Source organism: Xenopus tropicalis, chromosome 2, assembly GCF_000004195.4.
Source record: "Xenopus tropicalis strain Nigerian chromosome 2, UCB_Xtro_10.0, whole genome shotgun sequence".
Taxonomy (NCBI): domain Eukaryota; kingdom Metazoa; phylum Chordata; class Amphibia; order Anura; family Pipidae; genus Xenopus; species Xenopus tropicalis.
Window position 1 is genome coordinate 31,406,967 of NC_030678.2, and position 22,615 is coordinate 31,429,581.

The following is a 22,615-nucleotide window of genomic DNA, read 5'->3' on the forward strand; positions in this document are numbered from 1 at the left end:
GCAATAAGTGACGTGGGCCAGTAAGGTCAAGCATGATGCAAACTGGGGAATATTTCACTGAATCTTGCTAAACTAATAAAAGCTTTCATACCCAAGCAGGGGATACGTGTTTAAACGCAGGATGCTGGGACAGTGAATAAGAGATAAAGCCTGGGGAGGCACTGAATAACTCAGGGATAATTTCCGTTTTGGCCACGCATGGTTTTATTCTGCATTCCCTTTCCCTGCTGCTGATAATAAAATGCGGGAAAACTTGTTCTTTCCAAATTGTTTCTTGTCCATTCTACAGTGCAGCACAGTCTGTACATTCCAGGGCTGCCCAGCCCGGCAAATTTTCCCCCTTCCCTAATCTCTCTCTCATTTCTTATTGGGACACATTTCAGAAATGTGATCTTTCCCTCCTACGAGGTGATCTGAGACATCTTAAAGAGACACGTGGGCTCAGCTCATTCTTGCAGGGAATTTCTTAAGTTTTTTTTTGTGGACCAAGAGGCAGTACATATGGCAGCATGTGGCCCAGACCAAGATGAGATTATGGCTACAGAAATATCTAAACAATAATTGTATGACTGCAGACAAGGAGGAATAAGGGTCATTCTCTCCAAAGTCATATCCTGCTCTGTCACAGGGCTCAGTATCAGTAAACCTGAGGCTCTACAGACAAACTATAACCCACAGAATAAAGTGACAGCTTCATGAAAACAACTGCAGAGCTGAAGGGGAAATTCACCTTCATGTTTACAATTGGGATGTTACAGATCAGGGATCCCCAAACTTTGTTAACCCAGGAGCCACTATTAAATGTAAAAAGTTGGTTGAGTTGGGGAGCAACAGAAGCATGGATATATATTCCAAGGGTGACCAATAAGAGCTATGATTGGCTATTTGGTATCCCCCATGTTAACTAGCAGCCTACAGGAGGCTCTGTTTGGCAGTACACCTGGTTTTTATGCAACCAAAACTTGCTTCCAAGCCAGAAAAATAAAAATCACTGGTTGTATATCACAGCTGAACCAATTCTAGGCGAAGATTATAAGAGACTACATAAAAATCCTATTCTGGTTCTTTCTGAACTGCAGCTGAAAATTCAAGTTTTCAGCATTTTATTATCAGCAGCAGAGAAATAAAAAAGCAGGCCAAAACCTCCATAACAATGGAAATGTTGGCGTTGCTATTATTTTTTATCTGCTATTTTTTTCAGTCCCTTTCATATTCATCTTCCCTTTCAATTCCAACACTATTCTCTGGTTGTTCGGGAAATTAACCCCCATTTTAGGAGCTTATAATGGTGTTCAGCAACAAAGAACAATGCTAAACCACACAAATTCATATAATTTTGTATAGCTGAAAATCCTTATTTAGGGTAACATTAACAGGAAAGATCTAGCCATCCTTAAGTACTATAAAAAGTAGGTGCGGCAAAGATGATTGGCTCGCAGCTATTTGTATTTCAGCCACAAATCACTATAAATAATGCTACTTTCCTCGCTTTCTCACACGAGCACTCATTATGTTTGTGGTGGATCAGCAGCTGCTGGTTCCCTTTAATATATACATAAAAAATATATAAAAACTCAAAAACATAAATATTAATAGAAAAAAAGAACATAGGCCTGTTATTGCAATGCCTGTAGGTACTCAGCTTTCTATTACCTAGCATGAAACTAGCAGTATTGGTTATTAATATTAGATTAGCAGTTTAAGATGGAGAGGGAGCCTGGTAATGTCAGGTCACTCTGAGGTTCTGTTATTACTGATATACAGTTGCCCAATACTGCTGCCTTATCTTATTAAGAGAATTCAGGCATCCTCTGCTAAGGTATAGGAGTTCATATAGGTTGTTAGTACTTTTTACTTTAATTATGTTTCCCTGTCATTTGCGCCGGCTCTTGCTATCGTATTAGTCCTTCGCCTGCAAGTTGCAGCTACAGGCGCCTGTTATTATGCTGGAATCTGCAAAGAATTATGGGTATAAAAAACAGGGTAATTTGGGTCCACGTTTTGCACTGCTATCTTAAATAAGCCCTTTTATTTAAATATGTTGGGTCTCTTGATGTTGGGATTTATTTCCCTATAAATAAAAGCCACAATGAGGAACGTATGGCTCAGTGCCCCCAGCGCCTTTCATATGTCCCCAGCTGCTACATGGGTTGAATCAATCCTTATCAGGTTATTCAACTCATTTTTCTTACTCGTGGTAACCTAATTATCACCTTATTAGCCCTGCTTTCTAAAGTTTTTCTGCCTGTTCTATAATAGGTAAGGGCTTCTGAAATATTGTAACGGGATGTAGGATTGCTGTGATTTTCTTTTGGGAAAATGTTCTCATTAATATTAGGGATCAGTGCTCAGATGAACCAGAAGCCAAGTGAACACTGTTGACTAAATGGAAAGCAATGAGTTATAAATTTTAAAGGTACCTCATGCCGCCCTCACCAATATTCCTCAAGTGATATCACAACAGAATGAGCCACTATTAAGTTGAATTTGTCACATTTTGAATATTATAACACAGTGGCTGCCTTTTCATTGACCAGTGGGTCAACATCAGGCCCCTTTGGTGCCCTTCACCTATGCCCACTTCTTGGGTTGTACGTGGCACAATCTTTCATTGATTCAATAAATACATAATATTTTTTCATTTTTCCAAAGAGCAAAAAACAAATAAGTCACCCCCAGAACGAGGAAGGATGCTGTATATTTACTATTCCTGTTATTGTAGGCTGAAGATTCAATCCTACCTTCTGGGATTCATATTTGTGCCTTTGTGACATTCCTCTGAGATGTACCAAGGATTCTGTCAGGAAAGCTGGAATGTTTCCCACTCTTCGACAGCAGAGGATAATGCAAAGCGGAGAATGCATAACATCCCATACATCCTGTTTGCTTCCTAGGAACTGCACAACAGGCCTATTCATCAACCCCATAGACCCAGCGACACGCAGCCAGCTACATCATTGCCAGCCTCAGTCACCTAGCAGGTACCTTCACATGGATGAACTTTATACAGGTATGGGATCCATTATCTGGAAACCTGTTATCCATAAAGCTCAGGATTGTGAGAAGGCCATTATTTTAATAAAATAATTTAACATTTTTAATTATTAATTGCCTGTTTCTCAGTAGTAAGAAAGCAGTACCTGTACTTGATCCCGACCAAGTTAGAATTAATCCTTATTGGAGGCAGAACAATCCTATTGGATTTAATTAATGTGGAAATTATTTTTTAGCAGACTTCAGGTATGGAGATCCAAATTACAGAAAACCCCTTATCTGAAAAGAACCAGGTCCCCAGCATTCTGGATAACAGGTCCCATAGATAGTTCCCAAAAACAAACTGTGCAGCTTGATTCCATTAATACAGTTTATTTTAGATGTAGCTAAAAACACTTTGATATCAGTTTTACACTTTTTATTTAATCTTGCAGGTAAGAATTAATGCTTCATTCGGCAAAGGGGGTGTAAATCTATAATTAATATAAAAATAATGAAGGATAGGTAATTTTAAGCAGCGTATCAATTTGCAGCAATTTCCAGTGATTTTAATTAACATAATCTATTGAAAGAAGGTGGCAAGTAGGTTCTACAGGTATGGGAGCTGTTAGCCAGAATGCTTGGAACCTCTGGTTTTCTGGATAAGGGATCTTTCTGTAATTTAAATCTCAAAAACGTAAAGGTGGTCGCACGAAAGATCATACAATCGGCCACTAACGTTCAGGGCTGAAACGGCAGATAAGGAGGTAGAAACAATAGGATTTCTACCTCCTTCTCCCGATTCAGCCCTGACGGCAGATTTTGATCAGGAGCCTTCTATGGCGCCCGATCAAAATCTTTTAACCGGCCCGATCCTGCAATATCGGTCGACTCACCGACTTGCCATACACCCACCGAATATCGTACGAAACGGGGTTTCGTACAATATTAGCGGTGTGTGTATGGCCACCTTTAGTCTACTAAAAAAATAGTGTAAACATCAAATACACCGAATAGGATTGTTTTGTCACCAATATGGATTCATGCAGCTTAGTTACCATCAACTACAAGGTACTGTTTTATTATTACAGGTATGGGATCCGTTCTTCGGAAACCTATTATTCAGAAAGATCCATATTACAGGAAGCCGGTGTAGAGAGAAAAATAAATAATTCCCAAAACTATGAATTATTTGATAATCAAATGATCATACACTAGATCAAAATACTTAATCAAATTTTGATTAATATCCAGTATATGGAAGATGGCATTCTTGTAATTCAGAGGTTTCTTGATAACAAGTGTCCGGATAACAGATCCAATACTTGTAGTAACATTTTTGGAACATTTTCCTTATCTTTTAGGGCTGTGTAATGCAAAAACCAAAACTTGCGTTGGATACTATGGGGGTACCTTGGGGGGTGCGGGGCCCATGGGGCTGAATGGAGGGTTAGGGAATGAAAGGAGGGGGCAGTAGTGATGTGCGAGTCACCCCACCTTAACCCCCCACTCCCAAGCCGTGGATCCGAATCTACTTATTTACCTGCGCCTGACATCACAGAGGGGGTGGAGCAGGTGTGCGCCTATAAATAGGTGCCGCTGGGAGAAAAAGTGGGGCACAGTTAGGGCGAGACCCAAATATGTTGTGTGAGTGTCAGCCTCAATCCACCTGACCCACTGGTTTCAGATCGGCCTGCACATCACTAGGGAGTGCTAATGTGGCGCTGCTGCCTGCTCCTATAATTATAGCATGGGTAAAGCCATAGAGAAGAATATATTTATTAAGGAAACAGGTTTCTGCACTGTGCTAATGGCAAGAGGTGGTTCAAATGCCCCTGTCTGCCTGTCACCCCTATACTATCAGTGAAAAGGACCCTGTCTGACGCACACGGAGCAGGGACATGGGGATCAGGGGAAAAACTGTTCCCTGCAGCAAATGAGTTCTCCTAAACCTTACAGCGTAAATCTGACTTATGGAGCTGAACTCAGAGTCATCCAGTGAATAGTAAATACAGCACTAAACATTCATCACAAGAGCTTTTGGCCACTTGACAGATGGACTCCATAAAAAGCAAACAAAGGCTGGCAGATCTGCATATCTTCCCGTTTGCTAATGATATCATTACTGCATATACCAACAGTCAAATGGCAAAATAAAGGGCTTTCCATACTGGTAAATACAGGGATAGCGGCACTGCAAGAGACTGTAATCTTTTTATGTTGGCCGAGATGCCTTTGATAAGATTAGGTACCTTCTTAACTGCTCATCTCAGTCGGTCAATGAGCTGAAAGGCTGATTTAGCTTTGCGCCTATCCAATGTGGAAGAAAACCACCTACTCGGTAATTGACTGCATGACCCTGCTTTCCCTCAAGTGGAAATGAGAATGTTGGAGCAGATACACACCTAATAAGTGGAATAGCTAGTGGCATTTGATTTCTGCTCTCAAGTTGAAAGCTCTGTTAGTACCCCTAGGCCAGAAATATTTACTTACTTGAAAGCTTTAAGGAAAAACTCTACCCCTAGAATGAATACTTAACCAATAGATCAACACATCTGCAGGGCTGGATTAATAATAGGGGCGCACCAAGACCGCCCCCTGTCCGTCGCCATAGACAGTACTGAGAACTGACTCTGCTAAATCAGACATAGAGACAATTATTAGTAAATGACCAGCATTGTCTACTTTAGGCTGATGCCACACGAGGCGTAGGGCTGATATTTTCGGCAAGTGGAAAAACGCTTGCCGAAAATTCAGCCCTACGCCTGCTACTTGTGCCTGCACCCGAATGAATGGAATACGCTCGGGTGCAGGCACATGTAGCCGATATACGCATGAAAACGCGAGAGAATGCAAAGTCTCGCATTTTCATGCGTATATCGGCCTTGTGTGGCATCAGCCTTAGTAGCCGTGACAATTAGCTGCTACTAGCAGCTCAGTGTGTCTTTACCCTTAGGGTTATCTCTAAAAATAGAAATAATTTATTTTCATTTCGCACTGAAATCAAACAATGGCATTACTCAGCTCAACAGAACTATTCCAGTGGCGTGCCAACATATATTATCTTAGGAAAGGAAAGGCAAATGTTTATAATTTATTGCATTCTGTTGTTTCTTAGTTAAACAGCCATTGTTTCAAGATAATTGAATCATTTCACAGACACAGGGTGTGAGAAGTTCTAGCAGTAGGAGGTATAGGGAGCTAAATAGTAACTTACACTGGAAACCCCACAGTTGGCAGAAAGCTAAGTCAGCGAGAAAAGTCCTTCATAGAACTGAGCTGAGACACATCAGATGACTTTCGATGCTCATTAAACATAAATGAGCAGAGCGAGATTGTAAGAATTTCCACTACTACTACCTTAATAATCTGCCGACTAAGGCTGCTTGGCAAAACTGAATAACAAGTGGTGCTATTGTTTCAACAGCTTGTAAAAACTGCTAATATCTTTTAAACTGGGGAAAAAATTAATGCTAATGGAAAAAGTGCTGAAAAAAAGCACTCTAAATCGTTTTTATTTATTTGTTTAGTTTACATTTCCTTTAAGGTGTTCTTATAGCGCTTATGTGCCAGCTCTTCTATTGCCGCTAATTATCCACAGCCTTTGGCTGTACTATTTTATTTGTTGGAAATAAATTAGGTGCTGTGCATCTCTTTAAGATAAGGTTATTATTTACAGTCTGCTCTACGGGATATATACTGTGCTGTTATTTAGGAATGACAGGACGTTCCAAGGCTAGAAAGCCAGGGAAGTCATAGCAAAATAATTAGGACTTGACTCTTATAAGCAGATCTCTTGCAGTTTCCAGGGGAAATATGTTGCTAGCAACAGGATGAAAACAGTAGGCCGCCCAAGGGGACCTTTAAAAATCCATAACAATTCAGTAAGTGAATGATTCTGCTTTCCAAATCCAATAAGGTGCTCAGCAGGGCATTAACACAAGTTACACACAAATGCTTTCCTTGGAGATATATATATATATATATAGAGAGCAAGAGCGAGTGAGAAAGAGAGATTTATATAAGATGTTTCCTTGCCAGATGCTGCCATAATGTTACATAAAAGCACTGCCATTCCCATTATATTGGAAAGTATCAGCATTATCCACCGTCAATAGCCCTGTCAACAGCACTGTGTTGAAAGGAAAAAATGCCACCCCAGGATGTCAGATCAGCGCTTTACATCCCTCTGTCTGTGTTCTCTAAATCAGGGGTTTTCACTTACCGAGTACCCCTCAGTTTTTTTCTGGCACCATTTCAGTAGAGCATTCCTTTTGGAGCCACCGTATTCTCTTGCCAAGGCAGCTAGTGGGTCCTTCCTTTCCACACTGTAGATAAAATAAAAAAGAACCAATGAGGATTACCACATAGCAAGCCTTTTGCAGCTAGATACTATGGTGCAAGGCCTATGAGTGCCCTGTAAAATATATTTTTCATTGAGGCCCCCATAGTTTTTTATGGCTCTCTAAAGGACCAAGTAATTACAGCTCACTTGTAGAAGGCACCGAGGACCAAATAGTTTTTGGTGATAGTCACATCACAATGGGACAATAAGTACAAGTTCACGAGTTTAACTTTAACTCACATAATACAGCACACAGAGACCAGAAGACAGATGGGGGTTATTTATAAACACTGGGCAAATTTTCAAAATCAAAGTGAAAATAGGCCCTGGCATTTCAAGTACACAGAGGCCCAAACAGCCCCCCACCAGCCCAATAAATAGTGTCTATGGCATCTTACAGCAGCCCCTCTGGCATTTGCCAGAACCCACAGATTGTCAGTCCAGGCCTGGTGACAAATTTGATGTTTGTCTCTATTGTTCTTTCTCCTGCCGACTGAACAAAAGCAAATCACTGACTGACTGCTATATGTTTCTGCCCAGGTGCAAATGTACCACTATTTATGGGGGAATACACTAAGTAAGATGTCAAGCATTTTCTTCAGTTAGATAATTATAACATGAGTAGAGCACCCCATATTTGTGTGATATCATGCTACCTATCAAGTGTTTTGGAAAGCATTTTCCGTATATACCCTATCCCATCATACTTCCTAACAATTCAATTCTGCTCTTTCCCAGAAAGAATGCGTTGGACACAGTTAGCCAAGTTCTTTACATTCCCACTGGGTCCAATCCCCCCCATAATGCACTACCACCCCATTAAAAACAGCTAGTGGGTGTAAAGACAGCCCTGCATTAAAAATGAATGAGCAATATAGTTCCACTATGTATAAATACACACGGTAGTGCAATCTGTTACCCATTAACACAAGCTTGCAATTATTGCTAAATGGCTCCTATCACATTTTTGGCCTGTCATCTCATAACACAATAAACACGATAAAGTTTTTTTTTCATAACACAATAAAGTTTTTTTTTCTTTGGCTGGGCATTAATAACGGTTTGATTAGGCATTAGCCCAAGTGAGACACTGACTGATCCAATTACCAGAGGAGAGAAGTAAAATGATCTTTCACAAGCCATTAGCTCATCCCGGGCAAAGGCTACAAAACAGAAATAGAACAACAGAAGTGACGCCACAGACAAAAAAAAAAATGCGATCAATAAAAATATGTGCTTAATCCTGCAAGGCTTCTGACCTTTCACAACTATCCCATATTAAGTATAATATAAGAATTTCAATTAGCACATAAATGCAAAAAGCATCATGATTTACTAATAATGGAAAGTCATATCTCAGACAGACAACGGTTAATAAATCAGTGACATCACCATAATAAATCCTGCTGTTCAGAAAGTCAGTTTCTTAGTAAAAGCGCAATGATAAATAAATCCTTATATGTCTGATCAGTTAAACAGTATCGTGACACTTACGATTTAGTTGTTCTTTTAGCTTCATTCAGAAGGTTACATTGGTAATGCTTCACATTTTATATTTATTACTTGTTTAAGATCTGCAGTAGGGGAAGTGTCCCAAGCAGATAAATGCCATTTACTGCCTCAATTGTCCAATTGCTCAATTTTCTGGCTGAAGCTGGCCATACACTATAAGATCCATGTCCCACAGCCACATAAATAATCATTTACTCTTCCCAAGTTTTCCCATGTGAGCCTCTCAAAGTCAAAATACCCCATGAGTTTCAGTTTCCAAAATCCTACAGCTCAAAAGCCATATTTGGCTGTTCTAAGAGGTAGTTCAGTAGATATGTCCCTGGTCTCTGATGCCTGAGTTTGACTCCTGTACTATCTTCCTTGTTGAAAATGGAGCTCATAATTAAATTGTTTCCCAAACTGGTATCCCATGACAACCAGACTTCTTTATAGCCTACTTTGACCCATGTTTCAAGCAGGTGGCACATTAAAATCATAATATGTCTTAATCAATTTCATTTCACTTAATTTTAACATAAAAACCTATGATATCACCAGGAGTCCACAGAGAGAGATAAATTGACAGCTGGGGGATGCTTTACAAACGGCAAATACAACAGAGGAAGACGATGCAGTTATATCTGAAAAGTGATTATAAACATTAAAGTGTCAGAACAGGAGAAAATATAGGACAAGGCAGGCAAGATGATTCCTGTGTATATACAGGAAAAATGGGACCTGACTGGTGTAGCGGTTAACATTGGTAGCATGAAGCACAGGGTTCCTAAGTAGGGCTGCTGTAGTAAATGGGCAATGAGGGACATTTCCTTGGGCCCACCAGGATAAGGGGTCACTATCATCCATTTAATCTCCAATAACCTTTGAATGATGAAACAGAAAGTGGTGCCCCACTTTTGCAGGGGGGGTTCCTTGGGCCCTTCCAAAGGGATCATTACCACAAATGGGTTTCACTAGTTCCTTAACTCCTTATCTTCATGGCATTACCCCATGTACCCCACTTCCCTTACAGGCTCCAAAAACATACAGTCGGGTTAATCTTCGCCCAATAAAACTTCCCCTAGTATGTGTGTTAATGTGGCCGGGAACTAAAACTGCAATCCCCAGGACTCTTGAGACACAGGCAAGTTTAGCAGTTATGGAGGATATAATATGTCCACGCCCACGCCCACGCCCACACTGTGGTACAATTCTATAGGCAGAATTTTTTTTTTTTTCATTCTGATTTGGGATAAATGCATGTTCTTAGAAATAATGGTTAGGGACAGAATAAAAGGATGAAGAAAATATAAGTAAAGTAAATTGTCCTAAACTCATGTTATTTGGGTGTGGGAAACGCTTCTGCAGAACGTTAAAGTTCAAGTGCTTTCCAAGAATAACATATTTAAACGGATCCTGTAGTAAGTTTCCCTGTATTAGAGAAGCTATTTCTTGTGTGGACAGATAGGAATTCCAGTACAACTCATTTAGATAAAAGTTGCCTCTAGTTCATGGTTTTGTAGAGCGGAAATGGCCTCTAGCGCAAAAAACAAAAGCTGTTATTTATGGGACAGGGTCAAGGTTGAAGCAGCCAATGCAATGAACCTCCATATCCAACCAGTACCAGCTCATACTAGGCTTTTCCAGCAGAATAGAAGGAAGTATTTTCTTAAATGCGTTAAAATTCCTTTAACTCTCCAGTGTGCAATGAAGACTTGGCCAGATGGATGGATGGTTGCTTTATTTTTGCAATGGGAAGGATGTAGGCAAAGATGTGATTCAATGGGAAGAAACAACTTTTTCCATATGTCAAAGACGTTGACTGCTGGAATTCACAACGTTCAAAACTTGTCTGTCCGGCATAATAGATTCCCAGGTGGGACAATTTCATTTATAATGCAACCCTCCAGCTGTTATTAAACTACAGCTGCCAGATTCCCTGAATGGTATAGTTTAGCAACAGCTGGAGGCTACAGGCTGAAGAGCCCTCATATACAAGGAACTATATTTTCCTGTTGCAAAATAAAAGCATATTAGAAGTGCCGTGACCATATAAAGACCTTAGGTGTCTTGCTAAGACTGCCTGACTTCTACTAATGGATAGAATATGTGATATATTACACATGTTATATTGAGTCGAGTGTGTTATTACATGTTCCTGACACTATTTTGCCTTACTATTCATAGTACATTTGCAGAAACAAAGTAAATGTATAGGCACCACCCCAATGATTGATCACTTACCTGATACCCCGGGTTGGTGCTCCTGTTAGCAGAAAACTGCACCAGCCCAGGGTGTATCTGTAAGAGCAATTTTCTTCCTGCTTCTTTCTTTGTCCTGGGTGCTCTTGCATTGGCCCCAGAACTTTAAAAAAAGACGAAGGAAAGAAGAGGATTACTCGCTCGCAGATACCCTGGGCCGGTGCAGTTTTCTCCTAACAGGAGCACCAACCCGGGGTATCAGGTAAGTGATTACAATCAATGGGGGAGCCTAATACTTGGCACCCCCCAGTGATTAAACCTTTCCTTCTCCATTAAGCTGTATTTCTATATCACAGAGAAGCTTAAAGCTTCCAAACCAACTCCAGCTTCCAAACCAAAATTTGTGAAAGATCCTCCCACATCACAGGGGGGCAAGTTGTGTTTGGGTGGAGTTCCCCTTTAATTGTACTGTGTTTGCAGTCTAAAGCTGAGTAAGCATTTCACCACGTTGCCCTATAACATGAATACAAAGAAACATTTTATGACAGTATGTGGTTATTTGATCAGCAGAATCATAGCTGCAGTAATAAATGCAAATATGCATAAAAACATGCCTTCTTGTGCATATATAGAGAAAAACAATGGGGATGTAAACTCTATTAAACTGCATTGCCTGTTGGTTCACAAATGGGCTGGATTTCGGCATCGATATGCAGAGATGGGGTCAGAGTTTGGCCTTGAAAATTTGAGGTTCTGCACCAAATGGTGCAGTAAGAGGTTGATTTTGTGCCTGACAATACAGTGATTCTGGCCTGGGGTTGAAAGACAAGGACCAATCATAACACAGTGCAGTCAGCTGTCACAGTAACATGTTGTTCAACTGAGCTGTCTGTGGTGCTGATGCCCACAACCTATTACAGTATTGGAATGCCTAAAGCTGGCCATACACGTGGCGATCTCACGATGTTTCGTACGACCGTCGGTCGCACGAAACATCGTCAGATCCGCCACACACCATTCAGGGCTGAATCGGCAGGTAAGGAGGTAGAAACAATAGGATTTCTACCTCCTTCTGCCGATTCAGCTCTGAAGGGAGAATTTTGGTCAGGCGCCTTCTATGGCGCCCGATCAAAATTTTCTAACTTGGCCGATCGGCGAGCCGACCGATTTCAGCAGCTTCCTGCGATATCGGTCGGCTCGCTGACATGCCATACACGCACCGATTATCGTACGAAACGAGGTTTCGTACGATAATATCGGTGCGTGTATGGCCACCTTAAGTCAAACTTGGGCCAAAGCACGATCAATCCCTCCTCCCCCACCCCCCTCCTGGCCCTCTCGCGCCGCACTTTCCGGCCCCGACTGCTCCGCTCTAGCTAAAGGTAGGAAAGGTGGGACTATTGTACAGGAGACCCCACGGCCCTGGGCCCCCCATGGGGTCTGCATTATACATAGTTGTACCACTGGTTATATAATAAAAGGCACTAAGTCTGCCCAGCAGCAGTAACCTGTAGAACCCAATCAGCATGTAGAATTTACCAGTCATCTGTTTAAAAGCAAACATCTTATTGGTTGCTATGGGTTACTGCTACTGGGCAAACTTTGTGCCTTTTATTAGATATGGGGTTTGGAATTGTATCTAGTCTAAGGCCGAAGACACACGGGGCGATTAGTCGACGCAACTTTTTGAAAAGTCTTTAAAAGATTACTAGGCTAACCAGGGATATAAATTCCTTGTTATCACTAAATTGCCTTGTTACCCTCATTCACCCTAGCCATTCAGATGGTAATTGATTCAGCATTACCTTTTGTTTTGGAACTTTCTGGACACTCACTCCCATAGCCCATATGCTAACCATTAAATAGACACATTGATGTTTGACGTTCATAACCGGTGATTATATAATTTATTTATTGTTTTTTTAATTTTCTTGATTGTTTTTGTACATTTTAATATGATTCTGCAATGTTTTGGTATAGCAATTTAATCTGTTTTGTATATAGGGAACACTGTTCCTTTAAGAAATGTTTTTTTTTATTGTTTTTTTCATTGGTTGTTCAGCATTTCAATACAGGTATGGGATCCCTTATCCGGAAACCCATTATCCTGAAAGCTCCGAATTACGGAAAGCTCATCTCCCATAGACACTATTTTAATCAAACAATTCAGAATTTTAAAACTGATTTCCTTTTTCTCTGTAGAAATAAAACAGTTCCTTGTAATTGATCCCAACTAAGATATAAATAATCCTTATTGGATACAAAACAATCCTATTCAGTTTAATTAATGTTTTATTGATTTTTTAGTAGACTTAAGGTATGGAGCTCCAAATTACAGAAAGACCCCTTATCCGGAATACCCTTGGTCCTGAGTATTCTGGATAATGGGTCCTATACCTGTACCAGCATCCTGTTTCTTACAGGTATTTAAAAAATGAAAATTGTCATGTTCTTCATCCGTTCTACATTATAATTCAATAACACAGCTCTTGGCACTAATTGCCCCATCATCACTGCTGTACATATAAAGACTTTTGTTCTTTTGAGTATGATAAATAGTGTCCAAGTGGCACTAGGGAACCATGGAATTTCTGCCACCATGGACATTCCAGCAGCAGGTTGCATCAATAGGGGCTACTGACTTGCACAAAGAGAATGGGACATTAATGCTATTATAAACACTGCACGGTGGAAGTGGCACCATTCTAATACAAACACAACCAGACTATGCAAAGAACAGATTGCAGAGCAAGTGGCTATGTATGAGCAGATTTATCTTCAGTTGGATCCATGATAATAACAAACACCGAAGCCCAGCACCCCGACTCACCCTGATTAAAAGTCATAACTTTATATGGTTCTCACCTTATTTTACTGTGGTGACTCAAACTGTCCAGGGCAATTGGAGATGTTCTTGAACCAAAGCCTAGTGCTGTGTGTGTATTCAGTGACTCCAGTGATGGGCTCTTGCGAGGAAAGCGATCAGGTGTAAAGTCATCTCTTTGTCCCTTCAACTTATCTGTAAAAAAAAAAGGAAACCATTAATGATCTCTACTAAAACATGACGGGGTGATTTATCAACAGTCGAGTTTGGTTTTTTATTTCGAGTTATATTTGAGTTCTCAAACCATAACTCCAATTCGAGTTATGGCTTGAAAACTCGAATGTCTGGTATTTATTGAATGCAAAAAATATGGAAAACTCAAACGTAAAGCTTCGGCATCTAAAAGCTTGCGAGTATCTATAGAAGTCAATGGGAGTTGTCCTAAGCAAAGTCAAGCCATATTGTCTATTCAAGTTTACGAGTTTTATTCGAGTTTGTAATTTGAGTTCATGAGTTGTATTCAAGTTCCAAACTTGAAAATTCAAGTTTTTGAGTTTTTTTTTTTTTTTAATCACATAGGTTTACCACTTTAATAAATAAGTGAACATTCAATATGCAAGTTTAATCAAATTCACAGATTCGAAAATTGATAAATAAGCCCTGAAGAGTTCTTGGTTTGAGACTGACAAAAAGCAACCTCCTGCTTTTCCCTATACAGGTATAGGACCTATTATCAGAATGGCTTGGGACCTGATGCTTTCTGGATAAGGGATCTTTTCATAAATTGGATCTCTATACCTTAAGTCTACTAAATAATCCTTTATCCAGAATAAATCTATCATATTGGGTTTATCATTAAATAAACCCAATAGGGCTGTTCTGCCCCCAATAAGGATTCATTATCTCTTAGTTGGGATCAAGTACAAGGTTCTGTTTTATTATTACAGAGAAAAAGGAAAACATTTTTCAAAATCTGAATTATTTGCTCATAATGGAGTCTATAATGGAGTCCTGTAATTTGGAACTTCCTGAATGATAGGTTTTTTGAATAACGGATCCTATACCTGTATAACTCTTCTATTGTAGTTGGTTTGACATCCTCAACATAGTGAATGAGACCTGGGGGCTTATTTACTTATTGCACTAATCAGGGTCTAGTGCAAAAGTGCAAAGTGACAAAAACAGGTACTTTGCCCACCACCCACAAAGTGTCAGGGGGCTCCTGTACATCTGGACTGATACAGCAAACCTGTGCCAAAGCTACAGCAAACTGTACCTCATTTAGTTGTCCTTTAATAACTAGCGTGACAAAAAATTCCATTTTGATCTACACGTGAAGGTTCTGGAGCTTATTTGCTGCTGCTGACACAAATCATTATATTGAGCGTTATGTCTGAAGCACAAATATGAGGCGATGCTGGTGCCACGATACCCAGGGGACTCAAGTGATTGTTGATGGATAATAATAAATTGTGTCAAACGGGCTTCTGCAATAATTTAGCCAACATGTACATACCCAGGGTCAGGACACGGGAATGTTGCACCCTGGGGACAATTTACATTAGACAGAGACATCGGCGGAGATTATAAGAAAACATTTTTATTTATTTCATCAGCAGCAAAGCAATTTGTGACAGTAAAATAAGCTGTTCTGTGCAACAGTGCAATCCGATTATAGGGGTATTAACAAGCAGAGACTCTAAAATTGCCAAAATGATTGATAGAAATGTGAAATAATGTATATTTTGAAGGCCAGTTGTCTAATTTTTTCGCATTCATTAGTTTTCCTGCTTTTCCCCATATACAGGTATGGGAACTGCAAAGCCATTATCCAGAAAGTTCTGAAATACAGGAAGGTCATGTCCCATAGACTCCATTATAAGCAAAAAAATCAGATTTTTACAAATGATTTCCTTTTTCTCTGTAATAATAAAACAGTACCTTGAACTTGATCCCAACCACGATATAATGAATCCTTATTGGAGGCAAAACAATCCTGTTGCCTATATTTAATGTGAAAATTACTTTTAGTAGCCTTAATATATGGAGATTATTGAAAGATCCCTTATTCAGTAAACCCCAGATCCCAAGGATTCTGGATAACAGGTCCCATACCTGTATCTTAAACCCAACCATAACACAGTCCCATTGCACCCCCTAGTCTTCCATAGAAGTTGCCAATAGACACAATCATAGATGTAAGAAAATTAACCAATGAGAATTCTACTGACCAAAAACTTCATTCATAAAATAAAAGAATCCACCAATGAAAATGCTGTTTTCCAGCAATATGGCAGCCAAACTGCTGTAATCTTTCATACAGAGATTATTATGTAATTTTTGGCTTCATTATATCACACTCAGACATGGGGATAAAGAACAGAATATAATTTAGTGCTAGAAAAATGTGTTTCCAATTTCACTTGCTAGAACATGGAACCAGATATAGACAGTCCTGCTGAGATTTTCATTGGACGATTTTTCACATTTTAATTAAGCCAATGGCTGTGGAGAGCTGGGGCAAAGTTTTGGAAAAGTTTAATTGTGCATTATTGCTTAAAGAATACAAACCTGATGTTGCTGGACTACAGCTTTCAGCAACATACAACAGTATCTAGTAGAAGTAAATTTAAAGCAGCAGGAGTCCAGTTGCTCTAGATTTACCTCTGTATACCCTGACCCGGATGATTGAAAACTTTCATAGACAACATACGAGCAGTTTATTTGGCTCCTGATGAAATTTAGTGAATGTGATAAACCAGATTGTAAGCTCCACTGGGTGATGTGAATAGTGAACAATTTCTGTAAAGCTCGGAGGAGGTGCCATATGACTAAGTTATAATGACATTAATCCTTACTGTATATAATACACAAGAGCCTTGAACATACAGTGCTTAGTGATGTCATCAATTATAATCCGTGCTTAGTGATGTCATTTCTGTCACAAGACTCACTGAAATGTATGTATTTTAATAAAGTACCCCCTGCTGAAAAATATGGGATATTTGAAGTCACCTCAAAGTTCCTTGACCTGTATAAAAGCATTCGGCCTTCAGCCTCATGTCCTTATAGGGTCATGAAGCTCCTTGGTGGCTTATAATATTCTTATATATTACAATAGGGGGTTCTTTATTCACTATGTTCACGTGTTTTACACTTTCAAAAAGTTGCATAAAGTAAGTTGAGGAGGCAGACATGTTATGGACAAAATGCTTTTTAGAGACACAAAGACTGTATTTATCATTTATATTTGCAGCAGTGAATCACTTCAGCTACAAGATGTACAATTTCCATTTCGGTGCAAGTGTCCGCCCAAGGCCATCTGCAGATGCCTGTAGTAAGTGCAGCTGGTAGGGTTTTGCACCAGCATCAGAATAGAACAAAAGAACCAGTTTCTAGGGCAACGGGATTCATATTTATGGTACCGTGACGGAAAACACGTTCATTCCTTTATAATAAATAAACATGAATCTTAATATGGGACTGGAATATTGATGAAACGTATGGATTTTGCAAAAGTCAACAAAGAGGATGGCAATGACAGTAATAGCAAATATGGTATTCTTTATACAAAGCTAATGGCTTGTATGTACACACACTTAATAATGGCATTGAATTTTCAGAAAATGACATGATAGGGTGCATGTTATGATGTATGGATTTCCTCGCTGAGAAAAATAACGGTTATCCAGTGCCAAGTCCAAAGGTTATCACTCAGAATATCAACCAAGCATTCCTCTGCTTCTCCTTAAGGTCCAGTAACATCAAAAATCGTAATGCATTTTATCCATTTACATATAATCCCATTAGTCTTTGTTTCAGGACCTGGACCCTGAGAAACATTGCCCCTTACTGACTGTCACAAAAAGTCCCTGTGTAGAAAGCTCTGCAGGAAGTAGGGAAGATGTACCATTTATATAGTACATTTTTCAACATTTTCTACCCAGATACAATATGAGGAGTGGAAAAAAAAAATCAGAGAAATTCACCCTCTTTCGGGAGAGATGCACAAAACTATTTTATTTTTTTACCTTCAGTAGGTTTGGTTTAAATGGGGAGAGGTGAAAAAACTGGGCACGGTCTATACACAAAAATGTACCAAACCAGTGTGTCATAGTCAAGTTGGGTTCAAAAAAGACCAAAGTCCATCAAGTTCAAGCCTTCCAAGTAAACCCTGCACACACAAACCTATACTGACCTATCTATCCACTCACATACAGACCCACACTGACCTATCTATACACTCACATACAGACCCATACTGACCTATCTATACACTCACATACAGACCCACACTGACCTATCTATACACTCACATACAGACCCATGCTGACCTATCTATCCACTCACATACAGACCCACACTGACCTATCTATCCACTCACATACAGACCCATACTGACCTATCTATCCACTCACATACAGACCCATACTGACCTATCTATCCACTCACATACAGACCCACACTGACCTATCTATCCACTCACATACAGACCCATACTGACCTATCTATCCACTCACATACAGACCCACACTGACCTATCTATACACTCACATACAGACCCATACTGACCTATCTATCCACTCACATACAGACCCACACTGACCTATCTATACACTCACATACAGACCCATACTGACCTATCTATACACTCACATACAGACCCACACTGACCTATCTATACACTCACATACAGACCCATGCTGACCTATCTATCCACTCACATACAGACCCACACTGACCTATCTATCCACTCACATACAGACCCATACTGACCTATCTATCCACTCACATACAGACCCATACTGACCTATCTATCCACTCACATACAGACCCACACTGACCTATCTATCCACTCACATACAGACCCATACTGACCTATCTATCCACTCACATACAGACCCATACTGACCTATCTATACACTCACATACAGACCCATACTGACCTATCTATCCACTCACATACAGACCCACACTGACCTATCTATCCACTCACATACAGACCCACACTGACCTATCTATACACTCACATACAGACCCACACTGACCTATCTATCCACTCACATACAGACCCATACTGACCTATCTATACACTCACATACAGACCCATACTGACTTATCTATACACTCACATACAGACCCACACTGACCTATCTATCCACTCACATACAGACCCATACTGACCTATCTATCCACTCACATACAGACCCATACTGACCTATCTATCCACTCACATACAGACCCATACTGACCTATCTATACACTCACATACAGACCCATACTGACCTATCTATACACTCACATACAGACCCATACTGACCTATCTATATACTCACATACAGACCCACACTGACCTATCTATCCACTCACATACAGACCCATACTGACCTATCTATCCACTCACATACAGACCCATACTGACCTATCTATCCACTCACATACAGACCCACACTGACCTATCTATCCACTCACATACAGACCCATACTGACCTATCTATCCACTCACATACAGACCCATACTGACCTATCTATACACTCACATACAGACCCATACTGACCTATCTATCCACTCACATACAGACCCACACTGACCTATCTATCCACTCACATACAGACCCACACTGACCTATCTATACACTCACATACAGACCCACACTGACCTATCTATCCACTCACATACAGACCCATACTGACCTATCTATACACTCACATACAGACCCATACTGACTTATCTATACACTCACATACAGACCCACACTGACCTATCTATCCACTCACATACATCACAGAACCTATACTGACCTATCTATCCACTCACACACAGACCCACACTGACCTATCTATCCACTCACATACAGACCCACACTGACCTATCTATCCACTCACATACAGACCCACACTGACCTATCTATCCACTCACATACAGACCCACACTGACCTATCTATCCACTCACATACAGACCCATACTGACCTATCTATACACTCACATACAGACCCACACTGACCTATCTATACACTCACATACAGACCCACACTGACCTATCTATACACTCACATACAGACCCATACTGACCTATCTATACACTCACATACAGACCCATACTGACCTATCTATCCACTCACATACAGACCCATACTGACCTATCTATCCACTCACATACAGACCCATACTGACCTATCTATACACTCACACACAAACCTATACTGACCTATCTATCCACTCACATACAGACCCATACTGACCTATCTATCCACTCACATACAGACCCATACTGACCTATCTATACACTCACACACAAACCTATACTGACCTATCTATCCACTCACATACAGACCCATACTGACCTATCTATCCACTCACATACAGACCCATACTGACCTATCTATACATTCACATACAGACCCACACTGACCTATCTATCCACTCACATACAGACCCACACTGACCTATCTATCCACTCACATACAGACCCATACTGACCTATCTATACACTCACATACAGACCCACACTGACCTATCTATACACTCACATACAGACCCATACTGACCTATCTATCCACTCACATACAGACCCATACTGACCTATCTATACACTCACATACAGACCCATACTGACCTATCTATACACTCACATACAGACCCATACTGACCTATCTATACACTCACATACATAAACTATATATACCAACATCAATACTAACTGTAGATTTTAGTGTCCCTTGATTCCACTTTGAACTTCTGGCTACTTTACTAATGTCCAATCAGAGTTGGACTGGGGTACCAAGAGCCTACTGGGTACCCACCATCCAGCCACCACAGCTCGCTGCTCCACCTCCAGCCACTTCCGTTCCTACTCCAATGCACTACTTATTTTGCTGTTAAAAATGAAAGAGTGGTGGTGGCTGGTGGGCAGGAGACTGGGCCAAGCAGGGTCAAGGTATCCCTGTGGGCTAGTCCAACCCTTTCAAAGAGTCTTTTATTTTTGCTCATTCTGCATGTATGTATTTTCCTTAAATTCCTCTTTCTAGGGATTTTGGTCCATGTCGCCAGTATGTATCATTTAGGCTTGAGCTCATCACAATACAGATTACACCGAATGAATGGATGATGGTTGATACAATGTATTAAATATGTCAGCACACATTAGAACAGATACACATGAGTACTGAATTGAAATGTAGGACCTTGACTTCTAGGAAAATTTATGAACATATGTCAGTAAATGTCAGTTCAAAGGCATATGGGCATTAAATGGTACCACTACTGCCGGAGGACACTGGTTCTATAAAATGCCGTGTGTAGCTTCTTGCGTGCAGTATGTTCTACTAATCCTCCAAGGAGAGGAAACACGCAGAGCACAATAAACCAAAACATCACGGGTGTATTCAGCTGATTGTTTACCCTTGACAAAAAGCCAACTATATGAAGTCCTCACAGTATAAGGAAGTCATAAGAAAAGCGGCCGTTCCGAGCCTTACTCCAGTATATTTACATTGAGCTGCGAACAGGAACTGCTGCTGCTGGGATTTATGGCAGAAATGGAATACACGTTGTGTTCTTTCCTTTGCAAGAGAAATAGCTCAGATTGTACAGCTGTGACCGGGCCTCTTTGAACTGGATTCGGGGTGACTTCCCTAAAGCTCCAGAACAGTTTTTCCCATCGCTCCCAGTGCTCTCTGTGAACACTGCGGCTTCTGTTAAGAACATTACATCACTGTTGTTTTAATGCATTGCGCACAATGCAGCCCTTGTTTTCTGGGCCAAACATTATTGGACCACTAGTGGTTCCTATTATTTTTATCAGTCTTATACTGCTTGGTTGGCAGTTAGGAGAGAACACATAATATAGACTCCTAATGTGGTCTGACATTAACTAGACCCCTGAATCTCTTAGCCTCATGTAAATGAATGTGTTAGAGTTGAACAGTTCCCATTAAATGAGCTCAATAGATGATAGTCTTTAGGGACTGCCCACATTACTGTGTATTGTATGTTACCAAAAGGCAAGTAATAGACCCCATATATGAAGGATTCTTAGACTATTTCCTAACTATTTATACTCAGACCTGTTTCCTCTGGGGCTGCCACCTCAGGGCCCCTCCCTGGGCCCTCCTCCCCAACCATGAGGTCACTGTCAAGTCCTTCGAAGAATACGCAATGCTGCAACCCTTCATCACCCATACATTGTAAACTCCAATGTGGCAGCAATCTGGAGTAGAGGTCAGACGAGAATGGGTCTGGGTCGGTGGGGCAACTAGAGCCCACAAGTGCCGGGGTCCACCAAGTTTTTACCTGGTGCCCCACCGGCCCAGTCCAACGCTGTCAGACAGTTACTATTCTAGTAATATAATGGTTGAAACAGGAGATAAATAATATGTATATGGAGAAGACAAGACATTACTGTTGCAAACAAAAACAGTAACGTGACTCTAATATATAAAATGTCATGGGTTGATGATCCAGCTACTTGGCATGAAAACTTTTGATGTCATCTGGGGGTGTACCAGATCATTGGGCCATGGTTATTTACTTTACTTCCTTAACCGTTGTTATCTAATCACAGTATGCTTTGGTGTTCTTGTTCTTCCATGCTATTTTCAATGCCACTATTTCAGTAAATGCCTTAAGAAATGTATTTTAAGCCCAACCCCCTTGAAACTTTGGGTTCCAAGATCGGTTTTACACACACATAATGAAATTGCAGGTATCAGGATTCCTGTTGGGCCCTTTATAGTGCCTGGACCTTACAGCAGCAATTGAGTCTTCAGTTCTGTACATACC

The 22,615-nt window shown here is 40.4% G+C and overlaps 1 protein-coding gene across 2 annotated transcripts in view; it reads right to left on the minus strand.

Moving 5' to 3' along the window:
* Positions 1-22,615, minus strand: part of specc1 (sperm antigen with calponin homology and coiled-coil domains 1) — a 187,214-nt gene that overhangs the window by 27,084 nt on the left and 137,515 nt on the right. For both annotated transcript variants that reach the window (XM_018091444.2, XM_004911690.4), the window contains 2 exons: positions 13,874-14,027; positions 7,199-7,301 (listed from right to left, as the gene is read on the minus strand). In XM_018091444.2, the coding sequence (XP_017946933.1) occupies positions 7,199-7,301; positions 13,874-14,027 (257 nt within the window). The remainder of the gene's footprint in view (positions 1-7,198; positions 7,302-13,873; positions 14,028-22,615) is intronic.